The 18,631-nt window shown below is 38.8% G+C and overlaps 1 protein-coding gene across 2 annotated transcripts in view; it reads left to right on the top strand.

The window, feature by feature from the left end:
- enpp2 (ectonucleotide pyrophosphatase/phosphodiesterase 2) overlaps window positions 1-16,241 on the top strand; it is a 44,694-nt gene extending 28,453 nt beyond the window's left edge. For both annotated transcript variants that reach the window (XM_051865318.1, XM_051865317.1), the window contains exons 23-25: window positions 11,760-11,892; window positions 13,900-14,053; window positions 15,509-16,241. In XM_051865318.1, coding sequence (XP_051721278.1) covers window positions 11,760-11,892; window positions 13,900-14,053; window positions 15,509-15,679 — 458 coding nt within the window. In that variant the 3' untranslated portion in view covers window positions 15,680-16,241. The remainder of the gene's footprint in view (window positions 1-11,759; window positions 11,893-13,899; window positions 14,054-15,508) is intronic.
- Window positions 16,242-18,631: the final 2,390 nt, after the last annotated feature.

Below are 18,631 nucleotides of genomic sequence, written 5' to 3'. Positions count from 1 at the left end.
AAAAAATAGTCCCTGACCGTGAACAGCAATAGAAGTTACATTATTACGCCATTAGATGGCGGCAAAGACTGTCTTTATGAGTGTGTCAGTCAGTAGCGAAGACTTTTACATTGAAAAGACTAAATTGTTGTGAACACGGAACAAGACGCAACTGACAAATGCTTTGACTAGCGCTGTCAGTCGGAAACCCCTTAACTGTTAAAAGGACAAGATAATACATCAGACATTTAAACAGATTTCTTTATTATGAACATAGGACTGACCTGAAGAAAAATGATAAATCTGAATGCAGGTAATAAACTCGCTCACTCGATCTTTTTCTCACAATACTCTTCTACATAATACAGTAAGCTTCAATAAACTATATTAGTTGAGAACATACAGTTTACGTTGCTAAGAGTGGTTGCTAAGGGTGTTGCATAGTGATATACAGAACCGTTGGGTGAAGTGGTCATAGCCGTGTTTTATCGTGAATAAAACACAGCTATAGACCAATTAGAATCAAGGACAGGAACTAACCGTTTTATAACATTAGTTAATGCACTGTGAACTAACATGAACAAACAATGAACAACTGTATTTTTATTAACTAATGTTAACGAAGATTAGTAAATACAGTAACAACATTAGTCTATAGCATGGTTAGTTAATGTTAGTTAATAAATTAACTAATGTTTAACTAATGAACCTTATTGTAAAGTGTTACCAGGGTGAGTAATTAATGACAGAATTTTCATTTTTGGGTGAACTAACTCTTTAAAGGTCTTGAAGTCTTAAAATATTTTTTAGTGAATGCATGTTATAGACCTTTCTGTGAACAGTTCATCCGTGCATATGTTTCTTTTCTTTTTTAAGATTTGACCATGTAATTAATCAAAATGTCATGTTTGGACCTTCTGGTGAAAATGAGTTTGCTTGATCATATAACTAAAGAGCAAGGGGGAAACAGATTTGATGTGCTGTCTATATCTGAAAGTTTGATCTTGAATTGAGATTGAGCTCTTAGATTACCCACCATCTGTTGAAAAATACATAAAGTGACAAATATAAGTCTGGAGACTGAGGTGGAGCTGCATTCAAGGTGGAACATGGGAACCTGAAGACTTGAGGAGGAGCCGGTGAGACTGAGGATGAAGGCGAAGCCAGGGGGAAGGCGGGGCCAGACAGAACCAAAGGTGCAGCACCAGGCAGGAGACGTCTGACCAAGGCGGAGCCTGTGTAATGAGGGAGCCCGGTGGAGTCGAAAGGCTGAAGGTTTCTGGTGGAGCCGAGGGAGGGAGGGAGGACTCAAGGCGGAGATGATGCGTTGACAGGCCGCGGTGGAGTGTTGGGTTTCAGAGGCTGGAGGCGAAGCCAGGGGATCCCCTGGACTAGGTGGAGCTGGTGGCCTGAAGCACTTAAGCAGCTCCACACAGTTAGGTGCAGGAGATGAAGAGGGGCTGAAGGGTACCAGTGGAGGCAGGGCTGAGGTACTGGCTGTTAGAGGAGGCAGGAGAGGGATCACAGGAGATACAGGGATGGACAGAACTTGCGGGGAAACAGGAAGTTCAGGACTGGGCAGAACCAGTGGGGATTTGGAAAACCGGGGAATTATGTCACCAAATACCCCCCATAATCCCAAAAATGTTCCAGCGACCATAGCGAACACATCCAACACAGCGGAATTGTAGGCGGGGTTCTCCTCCCAGCCCTCGTACTCCACAAACCCTCCCTCGTCGATGCACAATGTTGTGGGCTCACACACCTGGTCAGACACACCTTGTGGTTCAGGCTCCGGGGCAATGACTTTTTCCGTCCTCTCTTCAGGCTCAGTCTCGTAGGTCATGGCAGGCTGAAGTCCACAGTCTGTGGTTGACTCTCGTATCTCCATCTGGATGCGGAGTGCTTGTGTCGTCCTCTGCCAAGCCAATGGTGAATGGTGAATTGTAAAAACTTCACGAATGCAGTGAAATGCAGTGAAATTTTCTCTGGGAATGTCCGCTGTAATGCATGCCTTGGACCGCTTGTTCAGGCTGGCATAGTAGAATGAACAGAGCGATCAGTCTGTTAATTGCATCTGGCACACAAGATGGAGGAAGTCCTGTGTGTGTTCTTCCAGCAGACGGTCTCCCTGCTCCAGGCAGAGAAGTTGGAAGGCTGGTAGATCCATTGGGAAAAACACACACACAAAAAAAGGGAAAATGCCGCAAAAAAAATTCACTGTTTGGTCCATTCTTCTGTCACAACTTGGTTGTGTTGAACTCACAAAGATGTAGAACATTAAGCTGAATAGTCTTTAATATTAGTATTTAATATATGATAATACAGGATATCAAACGGACACAACATTACATAGGCAAGAACGGACAAGGAATGCAGGAAACACAGGGTATATATACACAGGGACTAACAAGATGATTAACAGAAAAGGTGAACATGATGACTATTTAGACAAACTGGGTCAAATGACAGGCATAGGGAAGACAGAACCTAAATATAATGAAAACATGATCATAACAGAACATAATTGTGACATGGACAGTTTATTTTTAAAGGCTGACCTTATTGCATATGCATTTGTAAGATTTTCTCTTTCAGACACAAACTTTATAGGTGTAGATTATTACTGGAGGAGTAAACGTGATTTACTAAGGTTTGCGGTAGTCAATTTACTGGTATTTGCGCAATTATTTAGCACCCCCCAAAAAACATTTCTTAACTCATTTTGCGCTTGACATGGCTGCAATAGTTGCTGCTAGAAGGCACTACAGAGAACAGAGAGCGTGTGGTATAAGGGAGGGAATTTTCTTCTCTGTAATTATTATGAAATTCCAGAGAAAGACATTATCTGAACATATTGGTTTGCTCTGTGTTTTTCTTGGATTTCCCATACCTTATTATCATTGGCTCTGATTGTTTGTGACTCAACACTAAATGAACAGGCTCTGACTCTTTAATTTGCATATTGTCAACATATCACCCGCAGAACTTTTCACTCCCATCTGCGCTTTTCATATGACAAGAATGTAAACAAGCTGTTTTAGTCTTATCGTTTATGATAAGGTGTTTACAAATAGTATTATAAGGTTTGCTGGACTGGTTTGTATCTTTTAGGAAATCATGAGTTTTTACTAAACCATAATGGCCCCCAGGAACTCCTACAAAAAAAAAAAGGTTAAAATGAAATTAAGTGTGCATATGTTCTTGTGTGTGCCCACTCACTCTAGGTGAATTCATTTGTACATCTGTCTGTGAATTAGAAGCCATATGTGTGTGTGGCCTGTGGTGGGACTTTGAAAACAGGCCACCCGAGAGCCACCTCTGTTTCAGAAGAAGGAACTGTACACATACATTGCATCCCCTCATAGGAAATGAGTTCTCACATAGACACCCAAACAAAAATGCTTACACAAATATTCACAGAAAACATAATTTAGATAGATAGACTCCCCACATGTAATCTGCCTGGAATCTGTAAATGTGTATTTAGAGGGTTTGGCAGCAGAGGTGAAAGGAGAGCGCAGTGATGAATATTGTGTCTGCTTTAGATTAGCTGTGCTGGGCTCAGGCAGTTAACTGAGCTGTTTTGTTTTTTTACGTTTTATCCTCTCTTACTACACTGTACTAAACTTAAAGAGCTATTTCTGAATTATTTAACTAATTAAAAATTGTTTTGTTTGTATACATTAATGTATTTGTCATGTGAGTGGTTGTAGTAATCACTCAAAGATGATGGAGCATCCAAAGTAAAAACTTTATTTCTATTTTAACCAGGAACACGCATACGATTGCAGGAGTAATATGGTAACACTTTATTTTAGGGTCTTTTAACTAGTTGCTTATTAGCATGCATATTACTAGAATATTGTCTATTTATTAGTACTTACTAAGCACATATTAATGCCTTATTCTGCATGACCTTATTCTACATTCTTAATCCTACCCAATACCTAAACTTAACTACCTTACTAACTATTAATAAGCAGTAAATTAGGAGTTTATTGAGGGAAAAGTCATAGTTAATAGTTTATATGTGTTCCCTATACTAAAGTGTTAGAACACGACCACTCAAAACAATGACAATAATCAACCAACTAAGCCTGAAAACTAAATACACATGACAAACCAGGGAACTAAACAAGACACAGGAGAACATAATGGCTAACCATAGAAACAAATGAGGACATAATCAGAAACCAAGGAAACCAAAACTAAATAGAGCACAGGAAAAGGAACAAACATAAACAGAACATAACTGTGGACATGGCTAAGCTAGCAATGGACAGGACACCGGTGGAGCTGGCAGAGGAAGACCCTATGGCAGAGCTGACATAGGGAGGAGTTAGGATGGAGCCTTGCTGATGGTCCGGGCAAAAAAAGAAGATATCTCGTCTGTGGCTCTACCAGTGGAGAAAGTGTAACAACCTATTGGATCAAGTGTGCCTTGATAACCAATCACATTACAGCCTTGACGTCATTGAATTTCTTGTGCAACAGTCAGTCACTGTTGGCGGATACCATAGAAATGGATAAGAAGTGCTGTAAACTGAATCCTACCTTTCGCAAAATTGTCCATGACTTCTCTTATAAATATAATTTTTCTCATTGTAAACTCTTAAATAGATAAATCCAAAATAAATGTTTAAGGGCAAACTAATTAAATAAACTGTTTTCCCATAAAAGAAGTTTATTCAGCATAGTAAAACCTCTTCTCAATTGACATCCATAAAAAAAAAAAAAAAACTGCCTTTTTTTTTTTAACTAACCTTGGAGGCTTGCCTTAAAGCGGCTTTGCCTGGGGACCAACTGACAGAGCCAGAAGAGGTGGAGACCAAGGCAGAGTCAAAATGATGACTGTCTAAGGCGACACTGAAGGCCTGAAAGTCAAAGGTGGAGCTGCAGGACCAAGGTGGAGCCGGGGGCTTGGCAGACTGAGATGATGCCGGAGGGAGTGAGGACAAAGGTGGGGCCAAAGGGAAGGAGCAACCCAGTGGACTCAAAGGGGTAAAGGGCTGAGGCTCAGCCGGAGGTCCAGAAGTCTGCAATATAACCAGAACAAAAAGGGACCAATGTGGAGCTGGCGGATCAAATGAGCCCGGTGGAGCCAAAGGGATGACAGACCACAGTAGAACTGAGAGAGCGAGGGGCCAAGGCAGAGCCAATGGACTGACTGGCCAAGGTGGAGTCATGAGCCTGGAAGCTCTGTTCTGGCTTGGGAATGGACTGAGCAGCAGGCGCTGATTCTTGGGCTGACCTGGCAGTAAGCTCTGGCCTTTGTAGTGATATTGTGGCCAGCTCTGGCTCCAGGATGGATGTGGTGGCTGACTCTGGTTCCATCGCTGGAGTGGGCTCTAGTGTGGGGTCCATGGCAGGCTCAGACTTGGGTTCTAGTTCCGTGGCAGTCACGGGGTTCATCGCTGGGCCCGTGGCGGGACTGAAGTGGTCCTCCTCTTCTGCCTCACATACAGTGAAGGAGGATCTGCACTGCAGGAATACCCGCTCCAAATAAGCCACAAACATCCCTCGAGGACCTTCCACAGGCAAGCGTGCCTTAGACTGCTCATTGAGTCCTGTAAAAAAGAAAACACAGAGAGAGTGGTCTGAGAAGTGCGTCTGGAATGCCAGACCTCTTGTTCAAGGAGGAGGAGGTGAACTGCCTGTAAGTCCATTTTTTTCTTTCTTGCGGTTGATTACTCTGTCAAGTGAGTGGTTGTAGTAATCACTTGTAGACAGTGGAGCATCCAAAACAAAACAAACTTTATTTCTACTTCAACTAGGGACAAGCAGGAGATTGCAGGAGTAATATTAATCATAGAACACAACCATTCAAAACAGTGCCTATAACTGACCAACTAAGGGTGTGTTCGCACTTGTTGTTCAGTTCTCTTGGTTCTTTTGGTACAGACAAAAAAGAAAATGATACATTTAGTCCTGGTTAGCTTAGTGTTCACACTGTCATTTTTAAGACAAAAAAAAAAACAAAGAAAAAAGGCAACTTGAAGGTGCAATATGTAAGAATTTTGCAGTAAAATATCCAAAAACCACTAGGCCTGTGTTATATATTTTGTTCACTTGAGTACTTACAATATCCCAAATGTTTGCAAATCATGAGAAAATTGCAATTTTAACCAAGGCTCCGGGACGTGTGAGGAGTCGCCTGTCAATTGTGTCATACCCACGTTAACCCTCGGTCTGCCTCGGTTTCCGATTTTATTTTGTAGAAACCATGGAAACACCAAAGACGCTTTAATATATTACACTTTTTAATAGACAAGGCAACAACTGTTTTGATCTATTTATAGACAGAAAACAAATTGTTGTTATGTAGCTCAACACGTTTAGTCTTATTGTTTAAATCTAATTTTCTTGATTTTTTGCGAATTCCATGCTTTAACCATGCCTCAGAGAAAAACACTATTTTGTCAAGTAGCTAGCATAGCGTAATCAGATGCAGCTTTATTTTTAGTAACAGTAATACAGAATTTTCTCCATCATACAATACATTTTAAAAAGAATTGCATGCCATTTATAAACACAAGCCATCCAGCATTTAATATGATATTCAAAATCGATCTAGCTTACTGCAGTGTATCTCAAACAAGTGTCTCACAGCAGCCACCAAGCGAACGCACAGAGTAACGTTATAACATCATTTTCAACACTCTGAAATGTATCTAATATGATAAACAGATCTGCGTTACCTCATACTCATGACCGGAAAAGTGGAAGCGGCGCCGGCGACTGTGGCTTAATAAAAGTTCTGCTGCTCGCGAGGCGTGTGTTGCCCAATCGCTCCAGCGGCCTCGTTCAGCTCCCACAACATTCGGTCCTGTTCTGCTTCATACTACAGTAATGTTAATAATCGTATCCATGAACATGATTTCTTCCCGAGTCCTATCCCTATTCTTTTGCACCGTCCGTTGAGGAGAAGACCACATGTCCCAAGATTCCGCGCTCAAACTTGGCGTCATCAAGCTACGCCTTTGTTTTGAATAGGCCTCTAGCGACCTCTAGCGGACAAAATTTTCATATATTGCACCTTTAAAACTAATTTTCTTGATTTTTGCGAGTATCATGATTTACCATGCCTCAGAGAAAAACACTATTTTGTGAAGTAGCTAAAATAGCATAATCAGATGCAGCTTTATTTTTAGTAACAGTAATACAGCATTTTCTCCATCATACAATACGTTTTAAAATTAATTGCATGCCATTTATCAACACAAGCCATCCAGCATTTAATATGATATTCTAAAATCGATCTAGCTTACTGCAGTATGCAACAAGTGTCTCACAGCAGCCACCGAGCGAACGCACAGAGTAATGTTATAACATTTTCAACACACTCAGATGTATCTAATATGATAAACAGAGCTGTGTTACCTCATATTCATAACCGGAAAAGCGGAAGCGGCACCAGCGACTGTGCATAATAAAAGTTCCGCTGCATGTGAGGCGTGTTGCGCAATCGCTCCAGCGGCTTCGTTCAGCTCCCACAACACTTGGTCCTGCTCTGCTTCATGCTACAGTAACGTTAATAATAGCATCCATGAACATGATTTCTTCCCGAGTCCTATCCCAATTGTTTTCCACCGGCTGTGATGTGATGACCACATCTCCCAAGATTACATGCTCAAACTTGGCTTCATCAAGCTACGCCTTTGTTTTGAATAGGCCTCTAGCGACCTCTAGCAACCTCTAGCGGACAGAAAATATTACATATTGCACCTTTAATAAAACAACTGTTTTTATGACATATACTTACTTACCGAATATTCAAACAATGCTGTGTGCTGGGCTTAATCCTCTCATTGTATTGTGTGTACATATGATGACATTTTTACCTGCTGAGAACTTGTAAAGAGCTTATAAAAATGAAGATTATAAAAAACCAAAGATCTGCTGCAAGGTGACGCCTGTGCCAAACTGTAATAATAATAATAATAATAATAAATACTTTATTCATCCCTTTTAGGGAAATTCAAACATCCAGTAGCTCACACTTAACAATTACAAACACTTAACAATTACAAACAAATAACACAAACAAACACCCAACCAATAGTAAAATTAATCACCACAACAGCTAAAATTAAATAGTACATATAATAATAAAGAACATACATATTTAAAAGGCTCATAGTTCTAAACATAAATTAACTCAGGTTAAATAAAAACTAACAAATTGCACATAATCCCTTAAAATCCATCAATACAAATGAAAATAAATAACTCAATACAATAAATATCCAAACAGACCAGCACATTGCCACAACAAATCCAGCATTATAGCTGCAATGATAAGAAAAAGGGTGGAAAACATCAAAAAATATTAAACAACCTAATAGCAGTAGGAATGAATGATCTTCTAAATCTCTCAATTCTACAGCACAGTGAAATGAGTCGTCTGCTGTAATTGCTCCTCTGATTGACCAAGATGTTATAAAGAGGATGCTTGGTATTGTCCAATATTGCCTGCAATTTTCTTCTATCTCTCTATCTCTCTGCTATCTCTCCACTACCACATCCACACAATCCAGGCTCCTGCCAAGCACCGAGCTGGCTTTTTCCATCAGCCTATCCAACCTCTTGTTGTCTCTCTTTGTCATATTACCTCCCCAACAAACTGCAGGATAAAATAAAATTCCTTAGTCTTTAAGATGTTCAAAACTAGGCAGTTCTTTTCGCTCCAGTCACTGAAGGCACTCACAAGGTCCCTGTACTCCTCTTCCTGACCATCCCTAATACATGCCACAATAGCTGTATCATCAGAATATTTCTGATAATGGCAGGACTCAGAGTTGTATTTAATGTCCGATGTAAATAGAGTGAACAAGAACAGAGCTAAAACAGTCCCCTGTGGTGCCCCAACGCTGCTCACCTCTGTCTCAGATACACAGTTCCCCAGCCTGACAAACTGAGGCCGTCCTGTCAGTTATCCAGGTAGTAATCGAAGGATCTACCCCTATGCACTCAAGTTTATCTTTCAGGATGGCAGGCCTGATGGTATTAAATGCACTAGAAAAGTCGAAAAACAGCATCCTCATGTTACTGGATTACTGGTCTTAAAAGGCGGAGGAGAAGCCGCTCCAAAGTTTTCATAATGTGCGAAGTGATTGCAACTGGTCTAAAATCATTAATCTCCTTTGAGTGCCCTGCCTTAGGTACTGGAACAAGACATGTTGTTTTCCAAAGCAGCTGCACTTTCCCCATCTGTAGGCTGAGATTGAAAATCCTCTGGAGAGGTACAGCTAATTGGGCTGCACACTCCTTGAGCAATCTCGGGCACACACCATTTGGGCCCACTGCTTTTCCTGGGCGCAGTCTTCTAAGCTCTGACCTCACCTCTTCTACTGTAAAGGTCAGGGAGGGAGAGGCAGGATTCTAAGTTTCTACACATACAATAGTTGTAGTAGTGAATTTGCAGCGCGAATGAGAGGGTGATGACACTGATGATGGAATAGCTGGCAGGTTTACAGCTGCAGTACAGGGGGGGCAACCATGTGGAGAAATAAATCCTGTAGAGGAGGGGCAAACACTAGCCGCTCTGTCAAACCTGTTATAAAACAGGTTAAATTCATTGGCCCTATCCAAATCACCCCCTATTATCTGGCAGTTCTTCTTCTTATGGCCAGTCATACTCCTCATGCCTCTCCACACCTTTCTGATGTTGCAACTTCCTCTCCACTTTACTTTTATAGTCCAACTTTGCCTGCCTTAGACTTTTCTTCAGCTCATGTTGAACACATCTGATCTTATCCCAGTCTCCTTCCTTAAATGCCTGCTTTTTCTGATTGAGCAGTGCCTTAATGTCACCAGTAATCCAAGGTTTGTTGTTAGCAAAACAGCGTACAGTCCTTCCTGGTATAACAATGTCCCAGCAGAAATTAATGTAATCAGTAACACGGCCAACCATCCCATTGATGTCCATATCACTACTGTTTTCCTCAGCCTCCAGCAATACATTCCATTCAGTGCATTCAAAACAGTCCTTAAGTGACTTACTGCCCTCCAATGTCCACTTCCTAAAAGTACGGGTTGTGACAGGCAATTTCCTTACACAAGGTTTATATGTGGGTTGAAGGAAAACCAGGTTATGATTTGATTTTCCAAGTGGTGGCAGGGATGTAGCACTGTATGCCTGCCGAATGGGTAACGTTGCACCTATGATGAGAAAAACCAGATATGCTTGAGCATTCTGTCCTTTTAGGGTTACATCTTGTGACACCACGTTGTATTTTTGTCGAGGATTTTTGTTTAGATGTCTTTGGTCTATTTTGTATTCATATTTCAGCTGAACAGCACACACAGGTGAACATAAAGGGGAACCATATAAACAAGCGAGGACATAATCAGAAACCAAAGATGTTTTATGGAATTTTAGTTTGTATCACCTTGTTTTCCTGTGTTCTGTTCCTGTTTTCTTTGTTTCCCACATTAAACAGCTTGTTCCCCTGACTGTTGATGGTCCTCAAGGGAAATATATGGATTTTGTTGAACTGATACTCGTTACACCTGCTGATACACCTGCCATGGACAATGAGCCAAAGCCCACCACGATGCCAGAACCAAAGCGAATGCCTGAGGTCATTTTTATCCCGGAGCCTGAGCCTGACCAGTCTGCGAAAGCTGGCACCAACTTCTGTCCCTGTGGCTATTTTAGTGGAGAGAGATGGCATGGAGTGGAACTCCGCCCATACTCCCACTACTGAGGAGAGTTTGATGTGTCCAGTCCATACCGGAATATGATTGACTATGCCAGTTCACAATGCCTCCAGGCTCCATTGGTCTCGTCCAGCCCCTGTCTCCTTCATCACCTCTGGTTCTGCCCATTCTACTGTCTCCTTCGTTGAGGTTGGCTCCACCCAGGTTCCACCCTCTCTCCCTCCTCTTCTGCCAAATCTCTCCAGCTCGTAGCCTTCATCTCTGCTGGCTCCATTCAGCTCTTCGGCTGAATGGTGGCTCCACCCACCTCTTCAGTTTCGCCACTAATGTCTCCTTTGAGCTCCTCTCCTCTACCTTCAGTGGCTCTGCCATTCTCCTTGGCTCTGCCTTGGGCTTCCTGATCTCCAGCCCAGCCTTGGTTTAAGGATCCACCGGCTCCACCTCAGTTATACAGTTATAGGTCACTGAACAAATATGCAAATTTGTGACACTGCTATGTGTGCATGTAACCTGCATAATGAATTTGTATCATTACCATCAAACCAGAGGTACATGGTTCTAATATTTAATAGAGTAAGATTAAAGCACTCTTTTGTGCATCAGGTGATTTTGCAATTGAATAAGGCACTTAATCAAAAATTACAAGCACAGAAATCATGGTATTATGGGAATGGAATTTTAATTGTGTTTTATGTATGTAATGTATAATGTAGAAATTCATATTATGTGACTGTAAGGTTTAACATGAGGACTGAGTGTATACATTTGTGTCATGGTTTGAGGAATTCTGAACATATCACACTTTGTCTGACAATGAAGTACTGTATTATCGTATCATAGGCTATTGTATTGTATCTTATCAGACTCATGTACAAGAGGTCAGTTTTTTTTTCCCATTGAAGCACAAGATGCTCTTTTTTAGATTTCCAGCAAACTTCTAGAATTCACAGTACTAAAAAATTTTGAAATTTATGTTCAATTAAATCTTTTACTCAAATCATTATGCAAATGTTTAATCTCTGTTCTGCCCTTTAAAGATGCTTTTATCATCCTAACTGTCTTCTAACAATTTATCTTACTGTCTCTCACTTTATATCTTTGTTTGGCTGTTTCAGGTGTGTGGGGTTATTTCCAGAAATCACTTGTTAAACGTTATGCTAGTGAGAGAAATGGAGTGAATGTGGTCGTCGGGCCCATCTTCGACTATGACTACAATGGTCTTAGAGATTCAGCAGAGACAATAAAACAGTAAGTTGTCTTCTAATACTTATCAAGTATACATTACATTCATTCATTTAAGTGCACATACAGTGTATATAAAACGTATACACACCCCAGTTAAAACAGCTGGTTTTTGTAATGAAACAGATAATTCATATCAGAACTTTGCACCTTTAATGTAAAAATTACAACCTATGCAGTGCTACTGAAATCCAAAGTGACACATTCCAGAGAAAAAAGATTAAAAAAAAAAAAAAAATTAAATAATCTGCATAAGTGTGATATAATTGGGATTGTCAGTGTTTAGAATTAACTAATCATTAAGTTCATGTGAAATAGTCCACACCTGTCTTCACCTAAAGTGACTCTGATCTTGTCAGATTTTTCTGACATCTTCTTGGTTGTATGCTAATACAAGAGCCACGGGCCACAAAGAGTTTACGAAGCCTCAACGGGATCTCATTGTTGAAAGGTATTGCTCAGTTGAGGGCTACAATTTTTTTTTTCCAAGGCCTTAGATATACTGTATCATGGAACACAGTGAAGAAGACAGTCATCAACAATGTTGAGGGTAACGCATTACAAGTAACTTGAGTTACGTAATCAGATTACTTTTTCAAGTAACTAGTAAAGTAGTGCATTACTTTTAAATTTACAGCAAAATATAATAATAACAAAATAATAAGTAACGCAAGTTACTTTGTTTTCCCATATATTGACTAACAGCTCTCCTGTCGCCATGTTGAGAAAATCGAGAGTAAGTGCAGAGGCATTGTGTGTAAAGATGACGGTTATTGTGGTTCTAGACTAAATGTGAGCATTTACTCATCTCACTTGCACAAAAACAGAGTCAGTATTCCACAAAATGAATAAAAACAGCGAAATGAAATCTCAGAATATTGCACAAGCCTTCAATAATTAAATATATTAAATTAAGCTAATAAAGTGTTAACCAGTTGCTGCTGACCTTCGATGCTCCAATTCAACCATACTAACAAGCGAAAAAGACTTTAGATAAACATCACATTTGTGATCAGCCTGAAGCTTATTCATTTCACTTTTGGTGTGAAAGGGCCTTTACATTTTCCAAAAATATAACTTTTTTGTCATTATTAAAAAACAAACAAGCAAGCCCAGCCCAGGTGAGAAAAAGTAAAGCAAAATTATTGTAACGCATTACTTTCCATAACTAAGTAACGCAATTAGTTACTTTTTTAGGGAGTAACGCAATATTGTAATGCATTACTTTTAAAAGTAACTTTCCCCAACACTGGTCATCAACAAGTGGGAGAAGGTATGGCACAACAGTGACATTTTCAAGAACAGGGCTGCCCTCCAAAATTGATGAGAAGACAAAGAAATCTAGTCAAGGAGGCTGTCAAGAGGCCTACAGCATGTTGCAGCTCTTTCTGGCAAATCTTGGTTGCTGTAATAAAATCAAAGGGTGCATCAACTAGGTATTATTTCAGGACACTTATGCAGTTAGTTATTACAAGTTTTTTATTATTTTTGTTCCTCTGAAATGTGTCGCTTTGGTTTTCAGTGGCATTACATAGGTTGTAATTTTTACATTGAACATGCAAAACTTCTGATATGATTTATCTTTGTTTCATTTTTTTTCCCATCACAAAACCAGCTATTTAAACGGGTGTGTAGACATATGTATGCATACAGTATGACTGTACTAGTAATCCAAAAAAGTTGACCAGTAGTTGACTGGACTGTGGGTCAGTGTTTATCTGGTGTAAATGACTCCACAGTGTTGCATCAGTGGTTTTTGCTTTTTCTGGCAAAAGTAATGCTGTGTTGACAGACAGTATGTGAGTGAAAGAAAGTCTGTGCATCCGAGATGATGTGGGGCGACAAATGAAAACATGCATATCTCTATTACCAAATTCATACTGCAACTAAAGTTATCTGATCCATGACTAGTTGACACAGAACTAACATTTTTACAAGTGGTACAAGCCCTAATATGTACATAATTTTATACAATCCTGCAGTATGAGTATATAACCCTTTCTTTGTTTACAGATATGTCAGTGGCTCTGTGCAAATCCCAACTCATTACTACATTGTTGTTACAAGTTGTCTGGATTACACACAAACTGTTGACTCCTGTGCTGGCCCTCTCAGTGTGTTCTCTTTCATCCTTCCACACCGATCAGATAATGATGAGACCTGTAATGTAAGTCCTCTCCTCTCCTCTCCTCTAACCAGAAGTTTTTTCCACCTAGAAAAGTAGTCCCTTCACAACAATGATTTTGGCAACTTTTCAGCTCAACATTTTTATTGAGTTCATGTAAGTGCTTTAAAATACAAGCTGTCTGTTTACATTGCTTACATTATAATTATACTTGCTAAATGTGTTTCTCATTACTTTCAATTATTTCCTGTAGTGGTACACAACAGCAAGTCACAGATGTGGTATAGAATAAAAGGGTGAAATTAACCCAGTATATCCTTAAATGCAAAAGCTGAATAATTTGTGTGAGTTTAATGGGGCTATATGTAAGAATTGTCATGTATTAATCACTTTTTGTATTGCCAGTGGGTGAACAGCTTGTAACTAAACTTAAAAAATGAGACCTTCCCCAACTTCCTAGGTTGTCTATAGCTGCATCTCATTTCGGAGGCTGCGTCCTCCGGAGGTCGCATTTGTCAGTCGCATACATCATCGAGGAGGTCTCATTTAAGAAAAGTAACCATTAGATTGCAAAGTAAGAAAGGAATTACAGTATTTTACACCTCTCGAGGAATAACAGTCAATTTTATTACAGTTACTTTTCTTATATAAGACATCCTTGATGACATATGCAGCCTACAAATGCAGCCTCTGGAGGACGCAGCCTCCAAAATGAGCCTATGAAAGCCTGTAGACTGATTTTTATGTGAAGGACTCGGACTGGTTTCGCTGAGAAAATCCAAAGGATGTGACGATTATGCACACTCACGAGACCCTCTCTTCCGTTCAATGACACATGAAATGAGTGCTTATACAATATTCAGGATAATGCCGAAAGAGCTATTTTGTACTGTAATGTCAATGTGTCATACAAATAAAAGGGATTAATTCAAACTATAGTCTCACATAGCCAGATCTATGTCTATAGTCTCAAATATACTTTATAATCATAACAGTGTAATTTCAATTACCTCATCTGCAAATATTCACATCGCTATGATCAGATGCTTTCTTAACTGCGGCATGAGTATATCAGTGCTTTGAATCACGTTCAGTCTCTTGTACGTTATGTGAGCATGAGTGAAAGCACAAGCTGGTTTGTTGGCTGCAGTTCACTTAACAGCCACCAGTGTCACTAATAGGGTTTCTGAATTCTACATATAGCCCCTTTAAATTGTACAGGTTCAGGGTGTTTACACGACAACGATGTACTAAAAACGGAAAAGTTTTCCCTTTTCCATGTGCTTATCGGTAATGGTATCGTTATTGTCTCTGTGTACGGAGACGGTGAAGTTTGCATTTTCAGTCCCCCAAAACGCTGTTGTTGTGTAAATGAATGGCCAAAATGCGTAAAAAGTTTTCCATTTTTAGTTGAAAACGGTGTCGTGTGAACTCCCCCTTAGTCTAAAATTAAAATCAGAAGCAAAAACAACGTTAAACACACTTCTTGTCACCCAGAGTTCAGAAGACGAGTCAAAGTGGGTGGAGGAACTAATGAAGACACACACAGCACGCCTACGGGATGTGGAGTTACTTACAGGACTAGACTTTTATCGTCGCACCAGTAGAACCTATGAGGAGATTCTCTCTCTAAAAGTGTACTTGCACACATACGAGAGTGAGATCTAAACCACTGCATTCCTGCATTAGCATTCCCTACATCTTAACTGTCAGGATGCATAAGTAAGGTGTATATTTTTATAGAATCTATTATATTTATTTTTGGTTGCCCTTTATTTTAAGGTGTCCGTGTTACAGTGCAGCTATACATTTAAGTACTGAGCAATAGTAATTAGCTACATGTACTTACTATAGGGTTAGGGTGTGGTTTAGGGTTAGTTGCATGTAATTATGCACAATTTATAGTAATCAGTATTATAACTACATGTAACATGTAATAAAGACACTGTAAAATAAAGTGTTACCTTATTTTTTTTTTATAGCTAGTCCTTAAGTGTTTTTTTTTTACATTCTCCTACTTTATGACCGTAAATTATAAGCATGAGTAAACTTTTTTTTGTTTATGAATTTTGTAATAATACTGTATAAATGTGTTGACCGTGATGTTTAATGTGCTCAAAGTAACCGTCTTTACTGTAAACTGTTATGAAACCTGTTCTGTTTTAACATTTGCAAAATGTTTTGTTTCAATTTTATGCCATTAAAGTTATTCTGCTTGTTTTAAAGAAAATAGCTCAGACTGGTGGTTATATGGCAGTTTGCAGGTTATTGTCCAACAAGAGATTACTTCTTGGATACCTTTGTTGTTCACAATGTTTTATTTTATGGATCATCTATAAACATAACAGCCTTGGGTTGAGTTTTTGTATCTTTCGTCCAGAGTTCATTACATTAAGCAGTATTTTGGTTTCAAGTAAACATTAAATTAATGAAGGCAGGCAGGACTTGAGGTTTTACTTACTGTGGAATCCTCTTGAATAAACACAGGCAGAAAGTACAAGAATCCAGTGCAGGGACTGAAGAGGATACAGATCCACAGTAGACTTAATGAAGACAACAATGTCCAATAAATCTTCAAATATAAAAAAAAAAATACAGTATAAATCCAAAACAAATAAGTCAAAAGAGTTTAGGCAAAAAGTATTTCAAATAAATCCTGGCATGGGCCACAAGAGAACAGGCAATTCCCAGGATGTCTATCTTTTAACAAAGGAACACCAAGACAGAACAAAGGTATAAACGAATAAAATGTACTGTCTGGTAACAAATCACTTTTTTTTCAAGAAATGGGTGAATCAAAATATTCTTTTTGTTTCTGATTTTTTTAGTGCTCAAGGGGACCGTCTTTCTTTTTCCGATTTTATGTATTTGAAAAACACTATAAATACGTTAAGAGATTTTAATAATGTGACTAAAAGTATCCCTGTCAGTGTAAAAACTTTGATTGAAGCACATTTAAGATATGGCTGTTTAAACAATTATATACACTTGCAATTACTGGTGTTCATGTATTAGATGAAAAATGCAATAATTTCTCCACTCCACGAAACCTCCCTATAGCATGTAATGAAGTATCTGTTTTCCGAGCTCTGAATTGAATAACTTGAGGTCCTTTCCTCACAAGCTAAACAGTAAAATTAAAGAACTCCATTTCAAAATTGTTCATAGATATTACCCTTGTAATTTATTTTAAGCAGGTTTTCTGAGAATGTATCTTATTTATGTTCCTTTTGTAATATTGAAGAAGAATCAAATCTGTATTATTGTTGCTCATTTTTTAAGTATTTTTGGTCAGAATTTATCATGTTAGTATTACTCTGTTGTAACAAATTGGTACAAATTACAAAATCTATCTTTTTTTCAGATTTTCACTCTAACCATGTTAATCTTGATCACACTGTAATATTACTTTGTCTTCTGGGTAAATTTTAGAATGTTCTCCACTGATATAGTCCCTTTTTACTTCCTTTAACTCAAAGGCCTCAAAAACATATAAAATTCTTGAGTCTATTGTAAGGAATGGTTTATTTTCAATAAAAATAAAGGGGGAAAAAAAATTGAAAATATCTTAATATTGACTCCGTTAGTTTGCTTTTGGCTATAAGGAATATGTAGGAAAGTGAAGGACACTACGTGAAAATGCCCGCTCGCTTTTGCCCAGGCCCGGCCAAAAATAAAATTCTGCCTATGCCACTGAAAAAAATCAAATGTAAATTGATGTCCCACCTAATGTTGTCACATTTTCCTAGTTAAACAACATTACATACATAAAAAAGAAACCAAATACAATTCTATTTTGTATTTTTACATTAACAGTGTTATTATTGTTCCATTTATAAAAACCAAGGCTGTGTCTGAAATCGCCTTATATCCTTAAATAGGGCGCTATTTGAACCATTTGTAGTGGTGTTCAAAATTATAAATATTATTGAGTGCACTCATTCAATCCCAGAATGCACCGCAATAACGAGTGTACAACTGATTTATGCTCAATGGCTAGAGAAACTTCATTCTAGTTTCAATGACAGTTCAAAATAAATCTTTTCATTACTACTATACCTAAATGATTATTAAATCATTTAATAAACAAATAATTATTAAACAGCAAGCACAAACTATATAAAAGCACCAGCCCTTACAGTGCAGTGTCCGAATTCACTCACTTGTTTTTATTCACTCCTTCAAGTAGAATATATTAGTGGAGTATTGTAGGGAATAGTGAATAGTTCATTCAGACTGATTTGCAAACGCGGAACACGCACGAGGATTCAAGAGGTGGGATTTATCACACAAACCAATCATATCCAATCATAGCGCGAAAGAGGTTTCTTTCATGTGCCTTTCACCCATTTCTTCCCATCAAACCCACCACATGTTTCAGGGGGTCTGTTAAAACTCAGTGGGATCAGGGGAGGTAAGAGAGACGCAGACGTGCACATCATTAATTTGCTATGGCTACAGATGGCTGCCCTTGCTTGTTATCAACAAGATCCAAGATTATCAACAAGATTTTTTTTTTTTTTTTTTTTTTTTTAGAGGGTAATAAGTGATTTTTCTCATGCTTTTCTTAATGCCGGGTGTCTAGGGAAAGATGGCTTGTGTAGATTATTTTGTTTTAGA

Source organism: Ctenopharyngodon idella, chromosome 16, assembly GCF_019924925.1.
Source record: "Ctenopharyngodon idella isolate HZGC_01 chromosome 16, HZGC01, whole genome shotgun sequence".
Classification (NCBI taxonomy): domain Eukaryota; kingdom Metazoa; phylum Chordata; class Actinopteri; order Cypriniformes; family Xenocyprididae; genus Ctenopharyngodon; species Ctenopharyngodon idella.
This window is presented reverse-complemented; position numbering and strand designations above follow the sequence as displayed.